Source organism: Laetiporus sulphureus (genome assembly GCF_001632365.1).
Source record: "Laetiporus sulphureus 93-53 unplaced genomic scaffold LAESUscaffold_7, whole genome shotgun sequence".
Classification (NCBI taxonomy): Eukaryota; Fungi; Basidiomycota; class Agaricomycetes; order Polyporales; family Laetiporaceae; genus Laetiporus; species Laetiporus sulphureus.
In genome coordinates this window covers 357,132-378,218 of record NW_024468516.1, presented here as the reverse complement: position 1 = coordinate 378,218, position 21,087 = coordinate 357,132, and the positions used below count along the sequence as shown (strand labels likewise).

The following is a 21,087-nucleotide window of genomic DNA, read 5'->3' as shown; positions in this document are numbered from 1 at the left end:
GAGGAGAGTCAATCAACACGCTGCAACTAGGAGGCGAAGCCACGAAGTGACATGCATTGAAGGGCTGTCTCGCCGAACATCGTTGGATGCTGCCCGCGTGTCCTGTGTTTTACCACCACGTGGACTGTCCTGTCGTTTTTCAGCAAGGCTGTTACATTTTTCCGGATCTGATGCCATTGCGGACATCTCAGCAAGACGCTCGTTGTGTACGATCACCGTTGGTGATGAAATAAAACGCCATGTTTGTGAAGGTAGTCATCGCATGATGCAAGCGGTATGCGGCCTATCGGTGACGCATGGAGTGATTGCGCTCTCTCCGTTTTATCGGAGATGATGAAACGTGCAGTCTGTCATGTTCTGCAATCCGAGATGGCGCCTCATATATGAGCGCGGATCTCCGCTCTCAACTTACATGCAACATTCCGGAAAGATTTGCGTGGTTGGCGGTACAGAGTGAGCCCGTATCGCTGTCTTAATGTTCTTCATGCGTTCAGACGAAACCTAGGCTTGCTCGCACCATTGCCCATAGGAGACGGCGGAAATCCCTCCCGCGCTCAGCCTGCTCAGGTGTCTGTTGTACGTCACATGAACGGGAGAAGCCTCATCATTCAGGAGCGAACGTGTTACTGACTACATGTAGGCGCGTGTGGGCATCACCGAGTATCGATACAGCCGTTCGCCAGGATGGCCTGCCGAAGTCACTCAGCCAATCAGCTTCGAACGATACCGCACATGCTGCCATCACATCGTATAGCAACTCAATTGGTGAGGTGTGCGCTCTACCTTTGGAATAAAACCGTCACAGAGACCCCCTTCGTAACGCCGTAAGCCCTTGCCGTTTGCACCACACGACACTGAACTGTGGATTCAATTCGAACTGTCGTCGTCGTGCGTACACATGAGGCACTTGTGCTCCGTCCGTGTTTCTCGCACAGCCCACATCACCAAGACCCACCCGATCCCGCCATTAGGCGTTGAGAATCGTTGAAATCGCATGCGCTACTATGCTGTGACGAAGAAAACGTCAGCTCGGGTGCAATACCGCTAAGTCACGAGCCAGTGACTTACTTGTGAACGGTGTACAGCGGATGCAGCGTATTCAGCCAGCTGTGAAATGAGGTAATTGCCGTCAGAAAGTAGTGTGTTGCAAGTGTCTGGGGACTGACAAGTAGCTGGACACAGGTTCGCATGGGAGCTCCTGCGTTGTCATTTCTGGTGTGCCGTTCTCATATGCTGCGCAGTAACCCGTAATATTCACGTAGCCGAAAGTGGCATAATTGTCCAGCAAGGTGTTGAAGACGGGACGCGTATCGAAGATAGTAACGCTAGCCCCGCTATGTGTCGCCTGGAACAGGCCGGCAAACGCCGTTAGCTGATCATTGTAGTCCGCCAGGGCTGCTATAATCTGCGCAACGGCAGTGGGCCCTGCCTCAATCAAGAGGGGCGCGCGGTTCGTGGGTGGAACAGTCAAGAACAGGAAGTTGCGAGCACCATCGCTGTACAAAATGTCCACCTGCAAGGCACCGCAGCATGTGCGTTAGCGATGGCTCATGTCGACTATGCGAAGATGCTGACCTGACTAAACAGACGGTTCATCAGAACGGTGTGGAACGCAGACTGCGATGTGACATTAGTCTGCAAGAACATGACCGCTCCTTGAGCAAGACGTGTTAGCCGAACGTTGAGGAGGCGTTACCCAAGCGTAAGAGTTTCCCTGTATGTAGACTGGCAGTGAGGTTCGGAGCAACGACTGACACAACTCATGACCTACCACATCGTTGATTCCAATCCAGATAGCGAACAAGCTGTCGGAACTATCCCACTGCGCGCCATATGGCTTCGAAGCTAGATACTCTTGGAACTGTGTCACTTGGTCAACGATAGATCTGGGCGTCTTTCTCGATCAGCAAATCGCGACGGTGAGTGAATTATGCGAACTTACAAAACCGTTGGCTCGTAAGGAGCCACGAGCGCAGCGTCAATCGTTGCACCTCCGGATGCTAAGTTGAACACCTGTCGCAACATCCATGAACCTAATGACAGCGAGACGGGACTTCCAAACGTAAGTACCTTGGTTTCTGTGACATTGTATGTTCCGCCTAATGTCCACTCAGCAGGGCGCTCCGCTTACGGGACGTCCCATATCGCTTACCCAGATACTCAACCCAGTTAGGGCCGTTCGACGAGGTCTTCGTATCAGAAGCGGTATCAGAAACCCAAGATCAGTTTCTGGTTTTGGACGTATGTCGGTTAGAAGCAATATCACTATTCACTCACGTAACCAGGGTCCGTGGAGTTCACGCCCATGGAAATATTGAATCCATCTGTGGTGTAGGAATCGCCGAACGCGAACAAGAACTTTGTTGAGTTCCAGTACAGTTGACCAGATACCACCGTCGCTGCAGACAGCGCGCAAGCTGCAGCCCGAAGCACTTTGTGTCCGGCCATAGTAACCAACCATCCGCGAACAAATCCCATATGGCCGTCCATTGGAGCTCTTATATTGTTTGCTCATTACGCGAAGCACCCGACAATTGTCCGTTCCTCTGACGAACAGTTCCCTGAGTCCTGACAAGAACGTTTCCAGGCGAATTGTCGGATGGAATCGATGCGCACTGTGGGATGAGGTGAGACGAGCAAGCGGCGATGCGATGGGCGGAAGCGTACTTGGGTCAGCAGACACGGCTTTACGGATGGCAACGAGTCGGATGACCATGCTGACGTCGCTCGGTTTCGCATAAACACGCTTGAATTCGCAGTTTCCGGAGGGCCGCTGTATCGTAGTCCGATCCATGCGGTCACCTCCGTTCGGCCATCTGCAACGCAGGCGCGGGACAGTGAGAAGTGTTCGCTGTAGATCGTCAGATAATCAAGTCGGAATGACGATGACGCGTCGTTTTCAATGGGAACACAATTTGAGAAGACCCATTCGATGCGTCCTCGCAGCAGGCCAGTAGGTCAGAAGACCTCTTGAATGAGGTAACGATTTCATAACCGACATCCGTGAGTTTAATTACGGCGGACTTCGAACTTGAGCTTAAGCTTGTCATGACGCTTCTTCAGGATCCTACATTGATAGTGCGGGTTCTCGACGCTAATCTCCGTCCTGCGGTGCTCAACGAAGGCGCCTCAGTCCCGTGAGTCGTCAAAACCTTTCACGCTAGCGTCGGCTTCAGTGATTATCTTCGTCTGCATCGGCGGTTCTCGTGGTGCTCACCGAAGCTTGACTCCGTGGCTTCATGGCTGAAGAGTAGAGTTGTTCTGACATATGTAGGTTATGCTAGTCAGTTGTGTACTCAGTGCTCGAAATGTCCATTGAAATATCACGAGTTGTGGCAACTTCCTGCTGCTTCGCTCATTTTCCTTCATAGTGGCTCGCTGACGACCCATGAGGCGCTCCTCGTGAGCGGAGCATCTAAATGATTACCTAGCTCTGTGGTCTTACTCATGATAAATATGCTCAAATCCGGCTTCATGAGTTTGAGCCTTTCCGGTTACGGACCGTGATTCAGCAGCTAGAGCGCCTATGTCAGCACAGAGGGTTCAGTGAGCATCACGGTGCCTGTGAGAATGTCAAAAGGCAGTAAATTAAGCAAGTCCATACGAGTAAGCAGCAGAAATCCCTCCCTAACCAATCAGACCCATTCCCTGCGTACGTGTACGAGAATGTGGAGCAGTCTACGACACTAGCACCTCAAAACTGCAAAACTATGAGCGTCACGAGGTTACAAACACTGCAATGGCTTACCCTGATCTGGTACGTCCCACTCGCCTTTGTCAGATATCGCACCCACTTGATGCTCTGATAGCTACTCTTCTCGAAAACCTTCAGGAAGCGAACGATCAGGCCCGATGCGGTGAACATGAGCACCTGAAAGTCGACGTCGATCGGCGGGCGCGCCCATACTTGTCGATTTGTTGTACTCGTCAACGCGGCAGAGGCAGACAGGCTGATTTCCTGGCCGCCCTGTATTCGTGGAATTCTATGGAAAAAGCGATGAGCGCTCAACGGACAATCTGTGATATTAGGCAGGCACGCGTACTTCCAGACGACAACGTTCTCTGCGGGAACGTATTTCGCCTTGCCGCTCGCGACCTTACAATCGACGCTAGTCGTGTTCAGCGGCGTTGGTATCCGTACGATGACGTTAGTGGCGGAGAGCTTGCTGTTGAAGTTGGTCTTGACTGTGACGACATATTGCACTTGCGTTGTGCCAATCTCCGTCACGGAAGGTATGACCTTAAGTGGCAGTTTGACATTTGATGTGGCGCGATATCTATTGGTCCTTCAGCGAGCCGCTCATGGAACTGTGATCACAAACCACTAACCTCATGAGCTCAAACTCCCCATCTGGCGGAATGAAGCTGATCGTTCGGTCAGAATCGAACTCGTTCAGCCGAACGCATTGATGGAACCGGCAGTCGTCCAGTTCGACCGCATCTCCTCCGCCAGAACCGTTCTTGTCAATCACGAGCTTGTCATTCAGTCCAAATTTGCACTCAGGTGTGCCGGACAAGTATGCCCGCATCAAAATATGCCCATCCACGTCCGCGCGAAGAATTGTTCCTGTAATGCCGACGATAAGTACGCACGGCACTCAGCAGATCTGCGGCACACACCTTTGGCGCTCATGCTGAGATTCACAGTCTCGACCACGTCCACAAATGCCTCATTCTTCTTGTACTTGACATCTCCCCGCCGCCAACTTGTTGTACCAGTGGCTTGGACTGTGATCCTGGACGACTCTTCCTACAACATATTTTCAGTTGGTGAAGAGCTCGTATGCTCCGGCAAAGCAGACTTACGGCTGCATAGTTGCTCGACATGACACTCTCAGTAGTAATGTATGATTTCAGCGTGTCGGCCTCACTGTTCTGTGGGTAACCGAAGTCGTTGATTTCTGTCTCGTAATTAGCCATAGGTCGATGATGCGCGCTTGACCAAAACATACCATCAAGCAGCTCGTATATGAGCACAAAGTTGTTCTTAATGGACTCTTCGTCCACTTTCCCGAAGTAGGACTTTGCGATAGTGTTGAAGCGGTAGCAGAACTCGAACACCAGCGCTGCGTTGGCGTTACATCTGTACGAATATTGGTTGAGGAGCTGCGGTACTGACTGAAGCTACTTACTTCGTGACTGCGACGATGTACAAGTTGTTCACGCGAACGTGGAAGAAGCTGGTCGACCCGAGCGTGACGATTGGTGACCGGACATCGCTATTCGAGACCACTTGTATCCGGAAGACGTCTGCAATCGAGCGCCTACACAGGCATAATACGCGTAAGAGTCGGGCAAGATCAGTGGCGAGGGATACACCACGTTACTTAAGGTCTGGCCGATAGAGGCGCGAGATGAGGACCTGAAGAGGATCGGTGCCATGGATACTAGCAGGCTAGGTAGACACACTCACTTCGCCCTTCTGATTGAAGATAAAGAATGCCTAAGGGAACAAGTTCAGCGGTGAGCACTAAATAGCGAACAAAGATGAGGACGAACCGAGATCATGCCAGACGAGGTGCTGGTGGCGGTCGATGGCGGTCAGCGACGCTGCCGGTGGTGGCACGGAATACGATACGGGCCCACGTGACAGTCACGTCTGGTCACGCAGCGCGCGCGTTGTGGCCAGGCGTCTCTTGCCCAACGTTCGCCATCACGCAGCAGCCACTGACTACCATCTATGCCCGGGTCCACTCGTAAGAGCAGTATCGGTACACGAAGAGGCATCCAGAAGTATATTCCTTACCGTGCGGACGATTTCGAGCATGGCAAGAAGACCGGCATAGCGGTCGCGTATGTTGACCACAAATCCGACGAGTTTGAGCCGTTCGACAAGGTCATTGGGCAGGCTGATCAGCGCACGCCGCCACGAGTGCAGAATGTGAGGAAGAAGCGCACTCCGAAGCCAAAGACGCCGGTCATGCAGGAAGAGGAGGACGAGGATGGCGAGATGTCTATGGAACTGGAGGAAAGTGAGTGTGAGCCGACGTCCCCTTCTAATCTCTCCTTATTTGCGCTTCGTTTCAAGGCATCCCGAACAGTCCCTCTGCATACTTTGCTCACGCGCGAGTGAACGCCATTACATCGAGTGTCGTGCGCGTCGGCTCGTACTCCCGTCCTGTCGCACACACATCCGACGTCGATTTCGACAAGGTCCCTTCTCCTCGGGACTCTCCCATATTCTCTGCACGTAGGACAGCTATCCACGCACGCTCCCCTGGCCCGTCGCATCTTTCGCAGACTGCTCTTGGTCCCATTGATGAGGACGCTCCTATGGACGACGGCGATATGGACTATGGGGGAGGTCCGGACTTTGATGCGGCTGGGTTCGACTCGGATGATGACAATGACCTCCCCGTTGCACCGTATCCCGACGAGCCTCAGGAACCCATGAAGACTAATGGCGGGCCCACTCCTCGGACAAGTTTTGCGCAGATGGATCAGGAGGAAGAGGATGAAAAGCAGCAGTACGAGGACGACGAGCACATGCCAATGGACGTCGACTCTCCCACTATCAGAACCCAAGATGAGCAACTTGCCAATGGGCATGTATCACATGAGGATATGGACATGGAGGATGATATTGCGCATGGCTTGGAGGAGGTTGAGCAGGGACCGGATGAAGAGGACGTAGAGGAGGAACAACCGAAGAAGAGGGATGGAGAAGAGAGGGGCGACGACGATAGCATTGAGAAACATCAACCTGCTAACAAGAAAGCGCGCAAGGAGACGGAGAACGAGGGTGCGAAGAAGCCGCGCGGTAGGCCACGGAAGAAAGACAACGTGTTACGCGAACGTTGGTCCCACTTCATGCACGCTGTCTTCCACATTTTGACGTTTAGCATTCGTTCTCAGTCACATACGAAGATCACAATGCCAACGCCAATGGCGTGCGCCGGTCATCACGCCTACGAATTACACCTCTGGAGTGGTGGAGAGGCGAGAAGGTCATTTATGGCTCAGACGACTCTGGGGAGCCTAAGTTTGTAGCGACAATCAAGGCGATCCGTCGATTGCCCAAGGAGCAGCCGAAACCGCTAGGAACGAAACATCGCGTGAAGAAACGCAGCGCCCGAAGCAAGAGCAAGACGGTCGAGGTTGAAGTGTCGGAGAATTTGGTGTTCAACCCGGAGGAGGGCTGGGACGACTCGACCAAGGCTGAGGGCGTCGTCATCGACTACGAGACGGAAACCGAGGTCGAGAAGAGTGAGTATCATTGGGATTCATGCATGTTGCCGGAAGGGCTAAGAAAGCCGCCACAGAGGTGGCATTTACGGCCAAAATGATTGCACCAAAGGCAGCGGCGAATAACGACTTCTACTTCCAGAAAATATTTGGAGAAGGTGACTTTATTGCGGCCGGTCTGCTCATCATTCCTCCCGACAAACAGAAGCCCACAAAGGGCACTAAGGACAACACATTTGTAGGCCACCTAAATGTCGATATAAATTTAGTCGAGGTACTGAATCCCGGACGCAGGTATTCTACGTCATTGAGGGCGCAGTCAACTTCAAGGTGCACCGCACCAGCTACCTCATCGCCACCGGAGGCATGTTTCTGGTACCCCGAGGTAAGTAGACCAGCAGCTGATTGCGTGAGCCATTTTCTGTGTATCCTCATCATCACGTCAGGGAACATGTACTTCATCCAGAATGTCTCAGATCGAGATGCACGGCTGTTCTTTGCTCAAGCGCGAAAAGTGGTGGACGAGGAGGCTCGAGAGCGGTCTCTTTCCCACAAGTCGGAAGGACTTCGCCAGCAGCTGCGGTCGTCAAGCGAGCGCGAGTTGTCTGAGGTGCCAATCAGACGAGCCACGTCTTCCAGAGCATGAACCTACTCTCTTCCCATGGAATTTCTATGCGTTAATATGTTATGCTCCTGGTTTTTTTTCCCCGTTTCATGTAATAATTTTTGTGTCCGCCGTGTATGACTATTTGATTATTTCCTCGGAGGAGGATGCTGGAATCCGAACGCGATGCATGGAGTCGAATAGGTCGGGCGTGTCGACAGTCGGGGATAGGCAGCCACACGTGACGGCGCATCGAGAATTGCTTTTGACTTTGCGATCAATCTCGCTTCGACGCGCTGCACGCCGTAGCAGATTTGTTGAAACGCCATTATACCCTCTTTAGAGTCCTGCACTGTCGCTTCGTATCACAGTCTTCTTCTCAATGGCTAAACATGCACGCAAAAAGCAGAAGACCGCAAATACTACAGAGACCGTTCAGCCACTGGGGTCCGTTGCTGCGCTCACTGACGAGACTAGCAAAGACGATGAGGAGAGGAGGCTAGAGAGCTTGCTCTTTGGCACTCCGTACAATCCTCCCGACAAGTCTGGAGACAAAATACTGGTAGTGTCGGATAACGAGCGCGAGGCTGAAGATGCCGGGGACAATGAGCTGCAGCACATGTTAGATACCGATGTACGTGGTCTCCTGATGCTCTTGCAATGTTCATGTTAACGTTAATCTCAATTAGCTCTTCTTCATTGATGATACTGGTCCGCGTGCAGAGCTGTTGGATATCGCTATGGATGTAGACTTTGCTGCAGGCGAGAGTTCTGAGAATGGGTCGGATGCGGATGAAGTACGTCAAGGCTCGAGCTATGACGAGGAGGAAGAGGAGGAAGAAGACTCGGCAGACGAGGATGATGTAGTGGTTGCGACAGAGACTCCCTCGTTCCTGTTGAGGTCCTCGAAGAAGAAAGGTCCTGCATGGATAGACCCGGACGATCCTGATCTTCAGGTATCGTTAGCTAACGACAAGCGTCTCCGGAAACTACGTGATGCAGCTGTGGAAGACATGCTACGGGGGAAGGAGTATGAACGCCGTTTGCGTCGGCAATTCCAAAAGATCAATCCCACCCCCGAATGGGCTGCGAAAGCACGTAAGAAGCTGCATCCGGAACAAACGAAGCGCAGGAGGTCGTCGTCCGCTTCGGCCTCGGATTTGGAGGGCTCTGATGAGGATATCCTTCCTGAACTGCTGTCCGACGCGAGAGGCATTTTGCAGCGAGGGCGAAGACCTAAAGCACTGCCGCATGGCACCTTGTCCATTGAGCGGCTGCGCGACGCGAACCTTTCTGCTCGGTCTGAGGGCGAGGTCAAAGCGGTCCAGTTCCACCCGTCCCCACAGGTTCCTGTGCTCTTGACGGCAGGCTCTGACCGCAGATTACGGCTATTTAACGTGGGTCGCAGCTTTAATTAATTCCTCTTCGACTCTGGCTGAGGGGCACTGAATGTAGGTCGACGGCCACACGAATCCCTTATTACAAACCGTTCACATCCCCGAGCTCCCCATCACGAATGCCCTCTTTCACCCAGGCGGCACATCCGTCCTCCTCAGCGGCCCGCGCCCCTTCTACTACCACTACGACCTCCAAAGTGGCACTGCACAGCGCTCGCCCCGCGGGCTCTGGGGAACCACCTTCTCCAACGCCAACCCGGCCGCGCAGGACGCGAGCATGGAGATCTGCGCGTTCGACCCGTCCGGGAGCGTCCTCGCGGTAGCGGGCCGGCGTGGGCACGTCCATCTCGTCGACTGGCGCGCAGGCCAGGGCCAGGTGGTGGGTGGCGTGAAGATGAACGCGCCGGTGAAGAGCGTGCGTTGGACGGGCGGGAGCGGGGAGCGGAGCGAGTTGGTCACACTCGGGGAGGATGCGGAGGTGTATGTGTGGGATGTGGGCGAGCGGAGGTGTGTGAGGCGGTGGAAGGATGACGGCGGGTTCGGGAGCCGTCTCGTGGAAAGTGATAGCTCTGGGAGATATCTTGCTATAGGGTGAGAGTGGCTGCCCACGACATTTGCAATTGCATTGCTGATTTGTTGTCTCATAGCTCGCGCACGGGTCTTGTCAACGTTTATGGGTCCGAGGGGCCTACATCGTTAGGGTCCAGCAAGCCCAAGCTACTGAAGACTCTCGGCAATCTCACCACTTCCATTACTGCGCTCCGGTTCAACCATGACTCGCAGTTGCTTGCCATGGCGAGCAACACCAAAAAGGATCAGATGCGTCTGGTATGTTTATGATGCATCGTTATGTCCCGGACTTAACTTTAACATCTCTCGTTTCAGATCCATCTTCCGTCATTGACGGCGTTCTCGAATTGGCCCACATCGAGTACGCCTCTCGGCCACGTTACGAGTGTCGACTTTTCGACTGGTAGCGAATACCTAGCCATTGGCAACAATCGCGGCCGCGTACTACTGTACCACCTGAAGGATTTTGCACTACAATGATATAACACCCCTGTATCGCAAGATGTACACTGTCTAGTCCTAGATCTGATGCATTCGACTCCAATCTGGACCCAGAGTGACTTTAGCCAACGGCGTATCCAAACGACAGCTTGACATCACTAGGACGGATCTAGCATGGTTTGGATGTGTTTATTACATTGCTGAAGCGAGGAATTAAGGAGCAGTGTGTATATGAGTAACTAACGAATGATATCCACATCCAAATCCGAAATGAGTAGATGAGCGTGAATGGAAATGCGAACAGGTTCAGAGCTGACGTGCACCGACGGGCAAGAAGATGGACAACCAAAAGCCTGGATTTCACAGGAATGCGGAACGCTGCTTCGAATGGCTCGAGTTCGGAGGTATAGTCGCCGATCTGCCTGGATGCCCCGACGGGGAGAGGTACTGTGACGGCGGTTGCGGGGAGGAGGGGAGAACAGAATTGGGTACCGAAGGGAACGCATCGAAGAGGGCGTTGTCCAGCCGACCTTCGACTGGCACCCACGAAACGGGGCGGTCCTCCGGCGAGGACGGACTCTTCACATGGGCAGAGCCAGACTGCACTCCCGCCGCAGACAGATGTGTATTATCTGTCAAGCCCTTAGCAACTATTCGCTTCGCATGCGAATTGCATTGAATGACTGAATGGCTACTCACTAGGGTTAGAAATGACAATTGAATTACGGCGACTCTTCTTGTTCAGCAACTTGTCAGCGAACGAGGTGGCCCGCGATAACGTGCTCTTCGGCATCTTCCACGATCGGGTCGAACTCCTTATGGAACTCGCGTCGGATCCGATGTACTCGACGCGCGGCGAAGGCGGTGTTGGAACGAGCATTGAATCGTCCTCCGACATCTCCGAGCAGTTGCTCTGCCGAGGGGCTGTGCCTAGCGTAGAGAGCGTGCCGCTGTTGCTCGTCTTACGTGAGAGAAGAGTGGAGAAGTAACGCGGTCGTGGGCTTTTGGGGGGCACAGGTGGTGGCGAACCTGAAGGAATGCGATTCCTTGAGTATTCCTGCGTCGAGGATGCCATTGGAGACGCATGTCGCGGCAGATCATCAGAAGGAAGCTCTTGCGGAGGCTCGTGTTGTGAACTCTCCGCCTCTTCAACGCATTCGGGTAACTCCTGGATTGGCCGAGGTCGCTCACGCCCTACAATCTCGACATACGGCGGAGGTGGGTGATCTGGAAGAGTCAGTTCCATCTCCGGGTCATGATCGCGGATGGACGCTGGAATGGAACTGGGAGCAGGCTCGGGCTCAAGAGCCAGAGCAGGTGCAGGCACAGGCACGGGAACGTAATCGGCTGCTAGCGCAGAGTCAATAGCAGGTACAGGAGCAGCAGCAGGAGCCGCTTTGACGTCCAAATCTTCCTGTAAGTTTCCCATGCCCGATAATTGCTGCTCCAAGAGCGCAGCGTCCGCCAGTAGATCCGCAAGGTCGCCATATCCCGAAGATGATGAAGACTCAACTGTGAGTTTCAACTGTGGTTGCCTTATGTGAGAGCTTCCAGCACGGGGTTGACCCTGTGAGATGCTGCTAGAAACTTTGCCATCAACGATCGCCTTAAAGGAACCCGTGCTGGTCTTCGGCGTCAGAGATGGAGTGGTGTAGGCAGATGCAGTCAGATGAGGTGCATTGGGACCAGACGACGGGATAGGCGATGAGATGGGCGAGAGGCTTTGCGGAACAGGTACCAGAACAGCACGGGTCGTCGAAATGGGTGATACGACTCGAGCAGGAGCAGTGACGATGACAGCTTCATTGGTGTCCAGAGCGAGGGATGTCACCGTTCCTCTGCGTTGCGAGGCCGTCGCGGCGCCCGCACTAGAAGAAGTTATGATAGCGCCGTCAGCATCTCGGGAGAGAGTGCCACCCTCAACGAGCTCATGTTCTAACTTGACATACTCCATGCCGGCGAATGTGACAAGATCGTTGGGCGTGGACAGAACACTAGATGTCGCTGACGTACGGTTAGTTATGGATATATAATCACCGTCTGCACTCGAGTCCTGCACATCGGCACGGGTCGGAGTTGTATCCTCAGAAGCCGCTTCCAATGCGTTCAAGGCTGCGCGAACAAAAGCCAACTCCTCGTCAAGAGCGTTCGGGTCCTCAACGCTGACATACTGACTTTTCGGCTGTCTTCGCGGAGGTGACATGCTTACGCACGGCTCCGGTGCACTACTCCCAGGCGATTTCTCCAATGCACGAAGAGTCGATCGCGCACGAGGACCTGACGTTACTACATTCAAATTAGTTACGAGTGTCATCCTTCCGCCATGGAACGCATGATACTCACTTGAGGCCTCCTCACGATGCAATGTGACATTAGAGACAACCACCTTCGCGGAGGGTTTGGTCTTAGCAACGGTCACCGATTTCGCTGCAGCGGCCTCGGCGTCAGGAGATACCACAATTACAGGCGCAGCCTGAGCCTCCTTGTATTCATAAGACGCCTCCTGCCCTGCTTCTGGCATGCAGACGTTAGGCGGTAGCTCTGAGAGACTACGGCGTTTGGTCCTTGCTGCCGGTGGAGAACCAGGAGTTTGTGTTTCATCAGTCGTAGCGGGGGCGTCCGAGGATGATGAATCATCATCCGTAGAGGATACAGCGGGAGGACTCGAGGCGCTTGAGGACAAGATATTGGCCGCAGAAGCGGAGGCAGAGCGCCTTCTGCCACTTGGGCTGTCCGTGTCGACGTCTTGTGACGGATGCACCGAGACAGGTACAACGGGCTTCGACAGCCCTGGCACACGGTTGCCAACCAACTCTCCACGACGGCGGGAGGAGCCATCATCCGCCGGAGGTGCTCCTAGTCCAAAGCTGCCTCTCGGAACCGGGACAGCGCCCTGCTTTTCGAACGTAGCAATCTTGTCCCGCAGGCTGCCCACACGACCGGTGGAGACAGCATGTTTGTTATCGGTCTGGTTGGATCCTGCATTCCGCTGCTGAAGAGCAGCGATGCGGTCCTTTAGGTTCACCTGCGGAATCGGCGCCTTCGAACTAGCAGCCCTGGCGGTGACAAACAAGGTTGGCACGTAGCGGGAGTAGAGGTGAGTTACGGCACGTACATGTAAAATGAACGAGAGTGAGAAGGACGGGACCCGCGGGCGACCAGCGACTGCAGAAATCTGCCGTTCTGTTGGGATGGGAGAACGTAGGCAAGAATGGAGGAGGTGGTGGTTGCTGTGATGGCTGAGCTAACCTCGCGCGCTATTCCTCCGCCTACTGCCGGCTCGCACAATTTCGTTGCCATCGTCACAACAATGTTCCTTAATCCTCACACACTGCGAAGTGCAAGACATTGGCCAAGCCATGACACTCAGTCATCGCTACTATCACTAGCTACTCCTTGGGAACCTTTCGATAACCAGAAATCTCTCCGGTTCTTGCTCTTCGCACTGCTCTCCATACTATACTTTGTGTCCGCGAGGGCGGCAGCATCCTCTTCCTCTTCACCGTCTTCGAGCCCTTCAAGTGCATACTCTTCGTACTCATGCCGGATCTCTCCATCCTCGTCGTCGGTCGTGAACACAGTATGCATGTCCTCTTCCCTCCCCATTTTCCGCCGTTTTCGAGGCGGCTGTCGTCGGTCTTCGATCTTATATCGGCTTCCCTCCTCGGTAATGATCTTCCCGTCCTCGTTATCAGTGGATCCCTCTTCCATATCCGCTTCTCCCAATGCTGTGTCGATGTCTTCCTGGCGTGGCCGCTGCACCTCACTATTCGGCGTAGGACGCGCCTTTATTCCAGCTATATCGGCAGAAGCATTGACACCGAGTAGGCGATGTAATGCTCTGCTATCGTAGAGTTCCTGGACAAGCCGACGATGGTTTATTGTCTGCAAAGTGTAATCGGAATCGACTCACAGCTCAGCAACTTGGCACTTACCTCCTGTGTAACACCCATAACACTCGCAAGGATGCTGAACTCCTCGGGATTGACAGTGTCACGTAATTGAACGAATCGACCGGAACGCTTAGCGCTTATTACTCCCGCCCTCATGTAGGCAGCAGCAGTCATGATACTATGAGCTCCAGCGAGAGTCGTCCGGACTCTGAACATGCTATATGATCCTCTGGAGACATCATTTGCTACAAGTTTGACGGTAAGGTGTAACGATAGGGATCTGAGAAAATGATACTCACACGGGTCTCCGGGATCTTCTACTGAGAGCAACTTCGGCCTGGTTCTATCAAACCACCCCCTCTCTGTCTTGTTGTAGTACGAGCCACCGTCACGAATGGAGATCCCGACTTCTTGATAGTTGAAATAGTACCCATAAAGTTCGAAAAATTCCATCACGAGGACGCCCAGATTCTTCAACGGATCTATCTCGCCTCGACGGATTTTGGGATGCATCTGTAGAAAGCTAATCGCCATGCACACAATGCTGTAGCTCCCCAAGCCCCCGCTGAAGACCTCGTTCATACTACGCTGGGCTAAAAATGACTTGATGACGAGCACAAGGCTTCGCAGCGCCGGCATCTCCGCAAGAAATTGTTTGATCATCTTTCCTGCGGAAACACCGTTGCCCTGATTTATGCTTATGTCCACCGAGAATCGTCCATAATGCGTAACGAATTTGATGATCGGCACCTTGGCTCTCGCAATGATGTTGACTCTTTCAGTAATCTCAGAGCGTTTCATGGTATTTGCCAGGGCGTGCAACACAGTCTCCTTGTTGCTATAAGCCATGGACTGTGAATGAATCACCAGATCAATATCCCTTCATGGATGTGAGATGCCAACACATGCATGCGAATAATCGCGGGACTTACCCTTGTGGCAGATACATCTTCGTCTCGTAGCTTCCAAATGGAACTATTTGTGCATCTGGGAATGCTTGAGTGACAGAGCGGGCTATTAGAGTCACCACCAATGATCGGATTTCGTCCTCTTCTGGTGTCGGTGATATGTACTTCACGTAGGCCTCCACATCGCGATGAAGCCTGCATGACCAATGTTATCATGCGAGAAACAAGGTTTCACACTTTGTACGCACATATCAGCTACATTCGTGCAGCTATCCCAGTCAACATCGGTTGCCCATGGCGCTCGGCGCGATGGGGCTGCAAAGCGCTGCTTCCTATTCGCATATGGGTCATTGCGGTCGAACTCCTCCGCCTTCCTCTTTCTACCAGGGTGGATATCCTCAACCTCTCTTGCCTTCTCCTTGCCTTTATCCCACTTTCTCACAGCGGCCTTTGATTCTTCTACAGATTCTTCCTCATCAGAAAAGTCAAACGCGATAAAGTCAGCCTCTTTGAAGATGTCCTTGGGCTTCTCGGACGTCATTTTCCCCTTCTTCTGCGAAGCTTGCCTCGGTCCGCCGGCAGATGATCGAGTCTCCTCACGCTCATTAGACGGACTTGCTTTCGATTTGCGCCTAGGCCCGGAGCGATGTTTCCCTTTGGACTGTGGCGGTTCCAAGATTGTCTCTGATTGAGTCCTAGAGACGTCCTTGCTCGAGGATGGCATGCGTGAATTCGACATGAAGACAAAAGAGGGTATCAAGTGAGACGACTCTAGAACATGAAGATGGTACGGTGAGGATCCGAGCGCCTGCGGGCGTTGTACTACTCAGATAGGAAATAAGTTGTTTGGCAACGCCTTCTACGCCAAACTCGTCCTACGAACTTCCGCCACAACGACCTTGTGATCCTAGCACATGCCGGTATGGCCGGTCGCACTCCGGCGTTCGCTTGCTCTGTACAAAACACATATTGCCAAGTTGCATCCGCAGAAAGGTGATAAAGGTGGGTGTGATGAGTTGCAGAGCCGTTGGCTGTTCTCTGAATGATATTCTTGCACGGGGCAGTGGTTGTGGCCATGTCTGGCGGCGTCGATTCTTCCGTCGTGGCTAAACTGCTCTCTGAAAAGGTGAAATATATACGATTAATATGAGTTGCGAAGGGACATCCTGAGACTGGTGCATTCAGGATTACGACCTTTCTGCCGTGTATATGCGCAACTGGGATACTCGTGACGAGTCGGGCACTGATGGTGGTTGCGAATGGAAGAAGGATTGGACATATGTGCAGAAAGTTTGCAAGATCTTGGACATCCGATGCGAGATGGTACGCGTCCTTCGTCTCGAAGTACTCCCCTGTTGATCGTGACTGAAGGGAACAGATCGACCTTTCCCGTCAATACTGGAACGATGTCTTCGAGCCTGCACTGCAAATGTGGGAGAACGGTGAAACCCCAAACCCGGACGTTTGGTGCAATAAGTAAGTTGTTTCGTACTGCACCGATCATATAAATTGCATGTCAATGCCCCTGTAGGGAAGTCAAATTCGGCGCCTTGCTGGATCGTATGGCCAGCCGGAACAGTTGGATTGCCACAGGCCACTATGCCGATAAATCCTGGTCGCCTACACCTCGCCTTCTATCTTATATGATCTCCGGTAAGATGGCAACAGCCCGTCCCCAGCTATTGCGAGCGAAAGATAGGACGAAGGATCAAACATACTACCTGTCCGCTATTCCTGAGCCCAGCCTCGCTCGTGCCATATTCCCACTAGCGCCATATACCAAAATGGAGGTGCGCGCACTGGCAAAGAAATGGGGCTTGCCTACTGCCGAAAGGGAGGAGAGCATGGGTATTTGCTTTATTGGAGAGAAGAGAAGATTCGAAAACTTCGTCTGTAAGTGATATGCAAATATAGTATTATATGTCTTGCTCAGTCACTTTCAGCACAATATATCCCGCCAAAGCCAGGCCCAATGATTGAACTTATATCGGGAAAGACTGTTGGAACTCATCAAGGGCTGTGGTCATACACTATTGGTCAAGGCGCGCGCTTAAAGGGCATGCACCAGAAGATGTTCGTGGCGAAGAAGGATATTCATCAAAACGCAGTTTACATCGTCCCTGGCCCGTAGGTGCTTCCAATCTGCTGCCAGGATCGTCCTTACACGGATCGCACAACAGAGACCATCCAGCACTCTACTGCAAAGGAATTGTGGCTAAGGATTGGCGATGGATCTGGCAAAATGATCCACCTCCAGGGATAGACACAGAACATGGCTTCCATGGCCGCATTCAAATCAGGCACTGTATGTTGGATGTCCCGTGCATTGTACGAAGGTGCGCACGTACGCCAGTGGACGTTTCTGTCCGGGCTCATCGATATCACTTGTGTGTAGGGAGAAGGATGAAAGCACGATGCACATCACGTTTGAAGTCCCAGAAAAGGGTGTGGCTTCTGGGCAAGTTGCGGCGGTTTGGAATAGAGACTGGTGTCTTGGCTGCGGAATCATCTCTCAGACGTTCTGAGATTGTTGTCGAAGAGTCATTTGGGCTGTCGTTCTTCCGCACGACCCATGATATGGATCTAGATCTCATAACATGAGGTCTATTGATGATCGCGCTTCCAGTGCCTGTGCGGTTGAGGATTTCTATTGTAGAGACTCGGCGTAATTGGAATGTAGTTTAACTATGTTGCGTTGAGAGCGCTGGAGCTGCCCGCGTTGGATGACGGCGTCGTCGTGGCAGAGACGACAGGGGACGGGAATGGCACGGAACGCGTCACCTGCAGAATAGGCACGCTTCCAGCCGGAAACGCCTCAGCCTGCATCGACCACCTCGCTCAACCATCCTCCCCTCTGACTCCCTGCTTGCTCAGCATTCGAAGCCCTCTCCAGCTCTCGGAGGGTCCCCTACCTCTTGAACGCACCTGCCATCAATACGCATGTTTTGGAGGTATTTACCGCGGTAGTTTCTACGCAATAACTCTCTTTACATGTTCTGCCGGCAGATTCGGTTTCCACAATGCATCCACCATCGACAACCTGCTAGACAAAGAGGATGTATCATTAGAAGCTATTTTGGATGAGGACGACCTGCTGCAGGAATGTAAAGCCCAGAACGCGCGGCTCGTCAACTACTTTCAACGCGTCGACATCCTGCAGCGACTTTTCGGCTATGTCACTGGTCAGATTGAAGGCGAGGATAAGGGCAGATTCAAGTGAGCTATGATGCTGATTCTTCCCTGCTACATTCACGACATGCTGAACGGTATCGTTATGTGAAGGTACCCATATGTTGCTACTGAAGTTCTCTGCAGCGACATTTGGACTATTGTGGAAACATGTCTCAACCACTCCGAGCAACTGCTGACCCCGTTTTGGGAGACGGTTCTGGATAGGCCTCCGGAGGACATGAAGATTCAGATGGTCATGGCGTCCCATTTCGCAAAAATCAATGCTGCTTTCTTGAGCAAAAAACCAGCGGAGGTGAAGGCTTTTCTCTCCATCTCACCCGTGCGGAAGTGAATCTCGAGCCCTGCGCTCAGATGCTTGCATTCATCCAATCCCAACCAGATGTAGTCGAACGACTGCTCCGCCACATCGAGACACCAGCGTTCGCGGACCTACTGGTCCGCATCATTCAGCTCGACGAGCTGCCTGCCGGTGCTGGCGTCCTCGAAGTATGTTCTTCATTGTTTGCAGTATGCTCTACCGCGAACTCCTCTTACCCAAAGGCACGCAGTGGCTGTCGAAGGAGAACCTCATGTCGCAGCTCATCGATCTCCTTTCGCCCGCCCATAGTCCTGACATGCATACCGTCGTTGCGGAACTCATTAAAGGCATCATCTCCATGTCTGCCCCGTCTCCAGGGGCGGGTCTGGGCGACGGATTGAACAATGTCCCACCATCTAACCGCTTTGCGCGAGAGCTCGCCCACCGGGACAGCATAGTCAAACTTGCCAGCTATATCCTCTGCGATTTTGGTCCCATGGAACCGTCCAATGAGAATTCCACACAGGTTTGCCAGTCCAAGGTCGAAGCCGCAACACGGAACGCTACTAGTACGGTGCGACCTGATCCGGAATGTGCAACATCGTCAGTTGTGCAATCCATCTGTATCCTCATCGAGCTCATTCGACAAAACAATTCCGATTACTTTGAGCCATACCTGTTCCACACTCTCCGGAATCGCCTTATCCAAGTTCAGCAGCATATGCAAATGAACAAGGATGGCGGGCGCGAGGCGCTGGAGTCTGCTATGAAGGAGATGGTGAACCGAATGGGTGTCGTACATCTCGGCCCCTTGCTCGAGATCATGTGCGACAATCTGGAGAAGTTGCAGACATTTCTTCGTAATCCGCGGTCGTTGGTGAGGAATAAACGCATGCATCAATGTGCTCATTCATACTGATATCTTCCAGAATGGCCACGTTCTCACAACTGTGGGCGAGCTGACGCCCCTAACCTTCGAGCGGTATAGGATATGCGAGCTGTATGCGGAGCTCCTGCATTGTTCGAACATGTCGCTTTTGAACCGGCCGAAGGAGTACGACCACCTCTATGACGCTGAGGGCCGTCTGCAGGGCGGCCTGGCTGCTCTGGAGGAGCTCGCACAGGTCATTGCCATCGGAGCTGGAGGCGAACCCGACGAGGACGACATGGACGACGATGAGGCGGATGACGTTGAGCAGGCGCACGACTTCCCGGTCCATCATACAAGTAACCCGTCGTTACTAGATTCCGATGACGACATGAGTGGCGAGGAAGAGCCAGGCAGCTCAGACGACGACGCAATGGAAGAGATTGCGATGTACGAGGAACCGCGCTCAATCCTGACGAGGAATCCCGTGTTAACGGCTTCTGGAGAACACTCCTCCCCCGTGCTGTCTCCTGCGTTGACGGCCTCACCCATTCGCATGTCACCGAAGTCTCCACCTGTGTTGCTCTCACCGAGCATGTCGCCCATTCAGTCTCCGTCCGATACTCTGTCGCCGGGACAACAAAGGCATAGCTCATGGAACTCGAACTCGAACTCGAACTCGGATTCCGACTCATCGAAGAGACCGCGATCGGTCAGCTCTCGCCGGAGCTTTCGAAGGACGAGTACACGAGACAGCCTTTCCCTTGGCCGGCCTGTGCCCGGCGAACGCCTCAAGCAGAGGTTCCTCCAAGTCAGCGTACTATCCACTCTCCTGGTGCGCTTGTCTGTATATGCTATGACAATGAGGGGCTGAGACACGATATAGGACCTTTTCTTCGACTTTCCTTGGAACAACTTCCTGCATAGCGTGGTGTACGATTTGATCCACCAGATTCTGACAGGTCGGATAGACGGAGGGTTCAACCGAGAATTGACGATAGCCCTCTTCCGTGACGCCCGTCTGATGCACCGGATCATCGAGGGGTCAGAACGAAACGACAAGGAAAGGTTCGTTTTAAACACTCCATGTCCAATTTCCTGTCGTTGATCCTTTCCCACAGCGAGAAACCGAAGGGTGTCCGCCTCGGCTACATGGGCCACCTTACGCTCATTTCGGAGGACGTGATCGGCGCGCTCGAGCACTTCCCGCCCGATCTGCGCCTGCTCGCCGCGCAATACGCGCCGCAGCCAGCATGGGACGAGTACGTCACCGGGCGGTACAAGGAGACGAAGACGAAAGATACGAGCCTGCTCGGTGGCGGCAAGCCCGTGCTCGCGCCGGGCATGCGGAACGGGTCCGCGACGCAGTGGAGGGTGGACGAGGCGGATACGGGCCCGGGCCCGGGCATCGCGACGCATGCTGTGGGCGGCGACGCGGCCGAGGCGGGCGGCGCGGAGGAGATGAAAGGTGAGTTCAGGCGGGAGCCAAAGATCCGGGAGAGCAGCGCGGACTTTGGGACGATGGACGATGATGACGATGAGGAGGAGGAGTTTTCGAGCGCGGGGCCACCGCATGTACGTCATCTGCTCATTTTACTCACTGTGAGCTGATCTTCATCGATATGCAGTTTGCGCATTACCTCGCGCAGGAGATGCAGTCTGCGGAGCACTTTGAGTCTGCGGACGAGGCGTCGGACGACGAAGATGAGGATGGCGGGTGGCTTGCGCACT

The 21,087-nt window shown here is 53.4% G+C and overlaps 8 protein-coding genes across 8 annotated transcripts; 4 read left to right on the top strand and 4 right to left on the bottom strand.

Moving 5' to 3' along the window:
* The first annotated feature begins 356 nt into the window (after positions 1-356).
* LAESUDRAFT_511466 (uncharacterized protein) lies at positions 357-1,033 on the top strand. The gene is made up of 4 exons (XM_040902739.1): positions 357-453; positions 506-576; positions 641-765; positions 830-1,033. The coding sequence occupies exons 1-4, from the start codon at positions 413-415 to the stop codon at positions 986-988; spliced, it is 396 nt and encodes a 131-aa protein (XP_040767308.1). The 5' UTR covers positions 357-412; the 3' UTR covers positions 989-1,033.
* Positions 881-2,701, bottom strand: LAESUDRAFT_510495 (carbohydrate esterase family 16 protein). Its single transcript, XM_040902737.1, has 11 exons — positions 2,668-2,701; positions 2,278-2,615; positions 2,153-2,189; positions 2,071-2,099; positions 1,943-2,013; positions 1,772-1,886; positions 1,697-1,714; positions 1,576-1,635; positions 1,167-1,513; positions 1,069-1,107; positions 881-1,007 (listed from the first exon to the last, which is right to left on the bottom strand). Exons 2-11 carry the CDS (start codon positions 2,488-2,490, stop codon positions 968-970), a joined length of 969 nt encoding a protein of 322 aa, XP_040767307.1. The 5' UTR covers positions 2,491-2,615; positions 2,668-2,701; the 3' UTR covers positions 881-967.
* Positions 2,702-3,354: 653 nt separating this feature from the next.
* Positions 3,355-5,586, bottom strand: LAESUDRAFT_510573 (clathrin adaptor mu subunit). The gene is made up of 11 exons (XM_040902738.1): positions 5,500-5,586; positions 5,414-5,443; positions 5,328-5,362; positions 5,133-5,264; positions 4,953-5,083; positions 4,807-4,901; positions 4,621-4,750; positions 4,330-4,567; positions 4,044-4,277; positions 3,749-3,983; positions 3,355-3,700 (listed from the first exon to the last, which is right to left on the bottom strand). Exons 1-11 carry the CDS (start codon positions 5,506-5,508, stop codon positions 3,695-3,697), a joined length of 1,275 nt encoding a protein of 424 aa, XP_040767306.1. The 5' UTR covers positions 5,509-5,586; the 3' UTR covers positions 3,355-3,694.
* A 59-nt stretch (positions 5,587-5,645) lies between these two features.
* On the top strand, positions 5,646-7,983 carry LAESUDRAFT_722528 (uncharacterized protein). Its single transcript, XM_040908228.1, has 6 exons — positions 5,646-5,972; positions 6,029-6,796; positions 6,856-7,206; positions 7,263-7,423; positions 7,480-7,570; positions 7,632-7,983. Exons 1-6 carry the CDS (start codon positions 5,681-5,683, stop codon positions 7,829-7,831), a joined length of 1,863 nt encoding a protein of 620 aa, XP_040767305.1. The 5' UTR covers positions 5,646-5,680; the 3' UTR covers positions 7,832-7,983.
* A 188-nt stretch (positions 7,984-8,171) lies between these two features.
* Positions 8,172-10,236, top strand: LAESUDRAFT_646266 (WD40 repeat-like protein; the record flags this gene model as incomplete). The annotated part of the gene is made up of 5 exons (XM_040903970.1): positions 8,172-8,423; positions 8,479-9,186; positions 9,245-9,777; positions 9,834-10,014; positions 10,072-10,236. The coding sequence occupies 5 exons, from the start codon at positions 8,172-8,174 to the stop codon at positions 10,234-10,236; spliced, it is 1,839 nt and encodes a 612-aa protein (XP_040767304.1).
* LAESUDRAFT_510216 (uncharacterized protein) lies at positions 10,195-13,730 on the bottom strand. Its single transcript, XM_040902735.1, has 4 exons — positions 13,313-13,730; positions 12,541-13,244; positions 10,897-12,483; positions 10,195-10,829 (listed from the first exon to the last, which is right to left on the bottom strand). Exons 1-4 carry the CDS (start codon positions 13,495-13,497, stop codon positions 10,558-10,560), a joined length of 2,748 nt encoding a protein of 915 aa, XP_040767303.1. The 5' UTR covers positions 13,498-13,730; the 3' UTR covers positions 10,195-10,557.
* On the bottom strand, positions 13,491-15,789 carry LAESUDRAFT_722526 (uncharacterized protein). Its single transcript, XM_040908227.1, has 5 exons — positions 15,247-15,789; positions 15,023-15,193; positions 14,390-14,970; positions 14,133-14,335; positions 13,491-14,082 (listed from the first exon to the last, which is right to left on the bottom strand). The coding sequence occupies exons 1-5, from the start codon at positions 15,735-15,737 to the stop codon at positions 13,564-13,566; spliced, it is 1,965 nt and encodes a 654-aa protein (XP_040767302.1). The 5' UTR covers positions 15,738-15,789; the 3' UTR covers positions 13,491-13,563.
* A 284-nt stretch (positions 15,790-16,073) lies between these two features.
* On the top strand, positions 16,074-17,523 carry LAESUDRAFT_646021 (tRNA 5-methylaminomethyl-2-thiouridylate-methyltransferase; the record flags this gene model as incomplete). The annotated part of the gene is made up of 7 exons (XM_040903955.1): positions 16,074-16,124; positions 16,184-16,321; positions 16,377-16,474; positions 16,530-16,891; positions 16,942-17,125; positions 17,179-17,334; positions 17,394-17,523. The coding sequence occupies 7 exons, from the start codon at positions 16,074-16,076 to the stop codon at positions 17,521-17,523; spliced, it is 1,119 nt and encodes a 372-aa protein (XP_040767301.1).
* Between the last annotated feature and the right edge of the window lie 3,564 nt (positions 17,524-21,087).

Coding starts and splice junctions, on each gene's coding strand:
- LAESUDRAFT_511466 (XM_040902739.1), top strand. CDS start 413: ATGCAACATTCCGGAAAGATTTGCGTGGTTGGCGGTACAGA. Junction 454..505: donor TGCGTGGTTGGCGGTACAGA/GTGAGCCCGTAT, acceptor GACGAAACCTAG/GCTTGCTCGCACCATTGCCC. Junction 577..640: donor AGCCTGCTCAGGTGTCTGTT/GTACGTCACATG, acceptor GACTACATGTAG/GCGCGTGTGGGCATCACCGA.
- LAESUDRAFT_510495 (XM_040902737.1), bottom strand. CDS start 2,490: ATGGACGGCCATATGGGATTTGTTCGCGGATGGTTGGTTACTATGGCC. Junction 2,190..2,277: donor ACTCCACGGACCCTGGTTAC/GTGAGTGAATAG, acceptor TCTGATACGAAG/ACCTCGTCGAACGGCCCTAA. Junction 1,514..1,575: donor TGAACCGTCTGTTTAGTCAG/GTCAGCATCTTC, acceptor GGTGCCTTGCAG/GTGGACATTTTGTACAGCGA.
- LAESUDRAFT_510573 (XM_040902738.1), bottom strand. Junction 5,363..5,413: donor TCTTCAATCAGAAGGGCGAA/GTGAGTGTGTCT, acceptor GATCCTCTTCAG/GTCCTCATCTCGCGCCTCTA. Junction 3,984..4,043: donor GAGAACGTTGTCGTCTGGAA/GTACGCGTGCCT, acceptor CTTTTTCCATAG/AATTCCACGAATACAGGGCG.
- LAESUDRAFT_722528 (XM_040908228.1), top strand. CDS start 5,681: ATGCCCGGGTCCACTCGTAAGAGCAGTATCGGTACACGAAGAGGCATC. Junction 6,797..6,855: donor AGACAACGTGTTACGCGAAC/GTTGGTCCCACT, acceptor ATTCGTTCTCAG/TCACATACGAAGATCACAAT. Junction 7,207..7,262: donor GGAAACCGAGGTCGAGAAGA/GTGAGTATCATT, acceptor AAGCCGCCACAG/AGGTGGCATTTACGGCCAAA.
- LAESUDRAFT_510216 (XM_040902735.1), bottom strand. CDS start 13,497: ATGGCAACGAAATTGTGCGAGCCGGCAGTAGGCGGAGGAATAGCGCGC. Junction 13,245..13,312: donor CACTCTCGTTCATTTTACAT/GTACGTGCCGTA, acceptor CAGGGCTGCTAG/TTCGAAGGCGCCGATTCCGC. Junction 12,484..12,540: donor GCATCGTGAGGAGGCCTCAA/GTGAGTATCATG, acceptor ATTTGAATGTAG/TAACGTCAGGTCCTCGTGCG.
- LAESUDRAFT_722526 (XM_040908227.1), bottom strand. CDS start 15,737: ATGTCGAATTCACGCATGCCATCCTCGAGCAAGGACGTCTCTAGGACT. Junction 14,971..15,022: donor AAGATGTATCTGCCACAAGG/GTAAGTCCCGCG, acceptor ACATCCATGAAG/GGATATTGATCTGGTGATTC. Junction 14,083..14,132: donor TTATGGGTGTTACACAGGAG/GTAAGTGCCAAG, acceptor TACACTTTGCAG/ACAATAAACCATCGTCGGCT.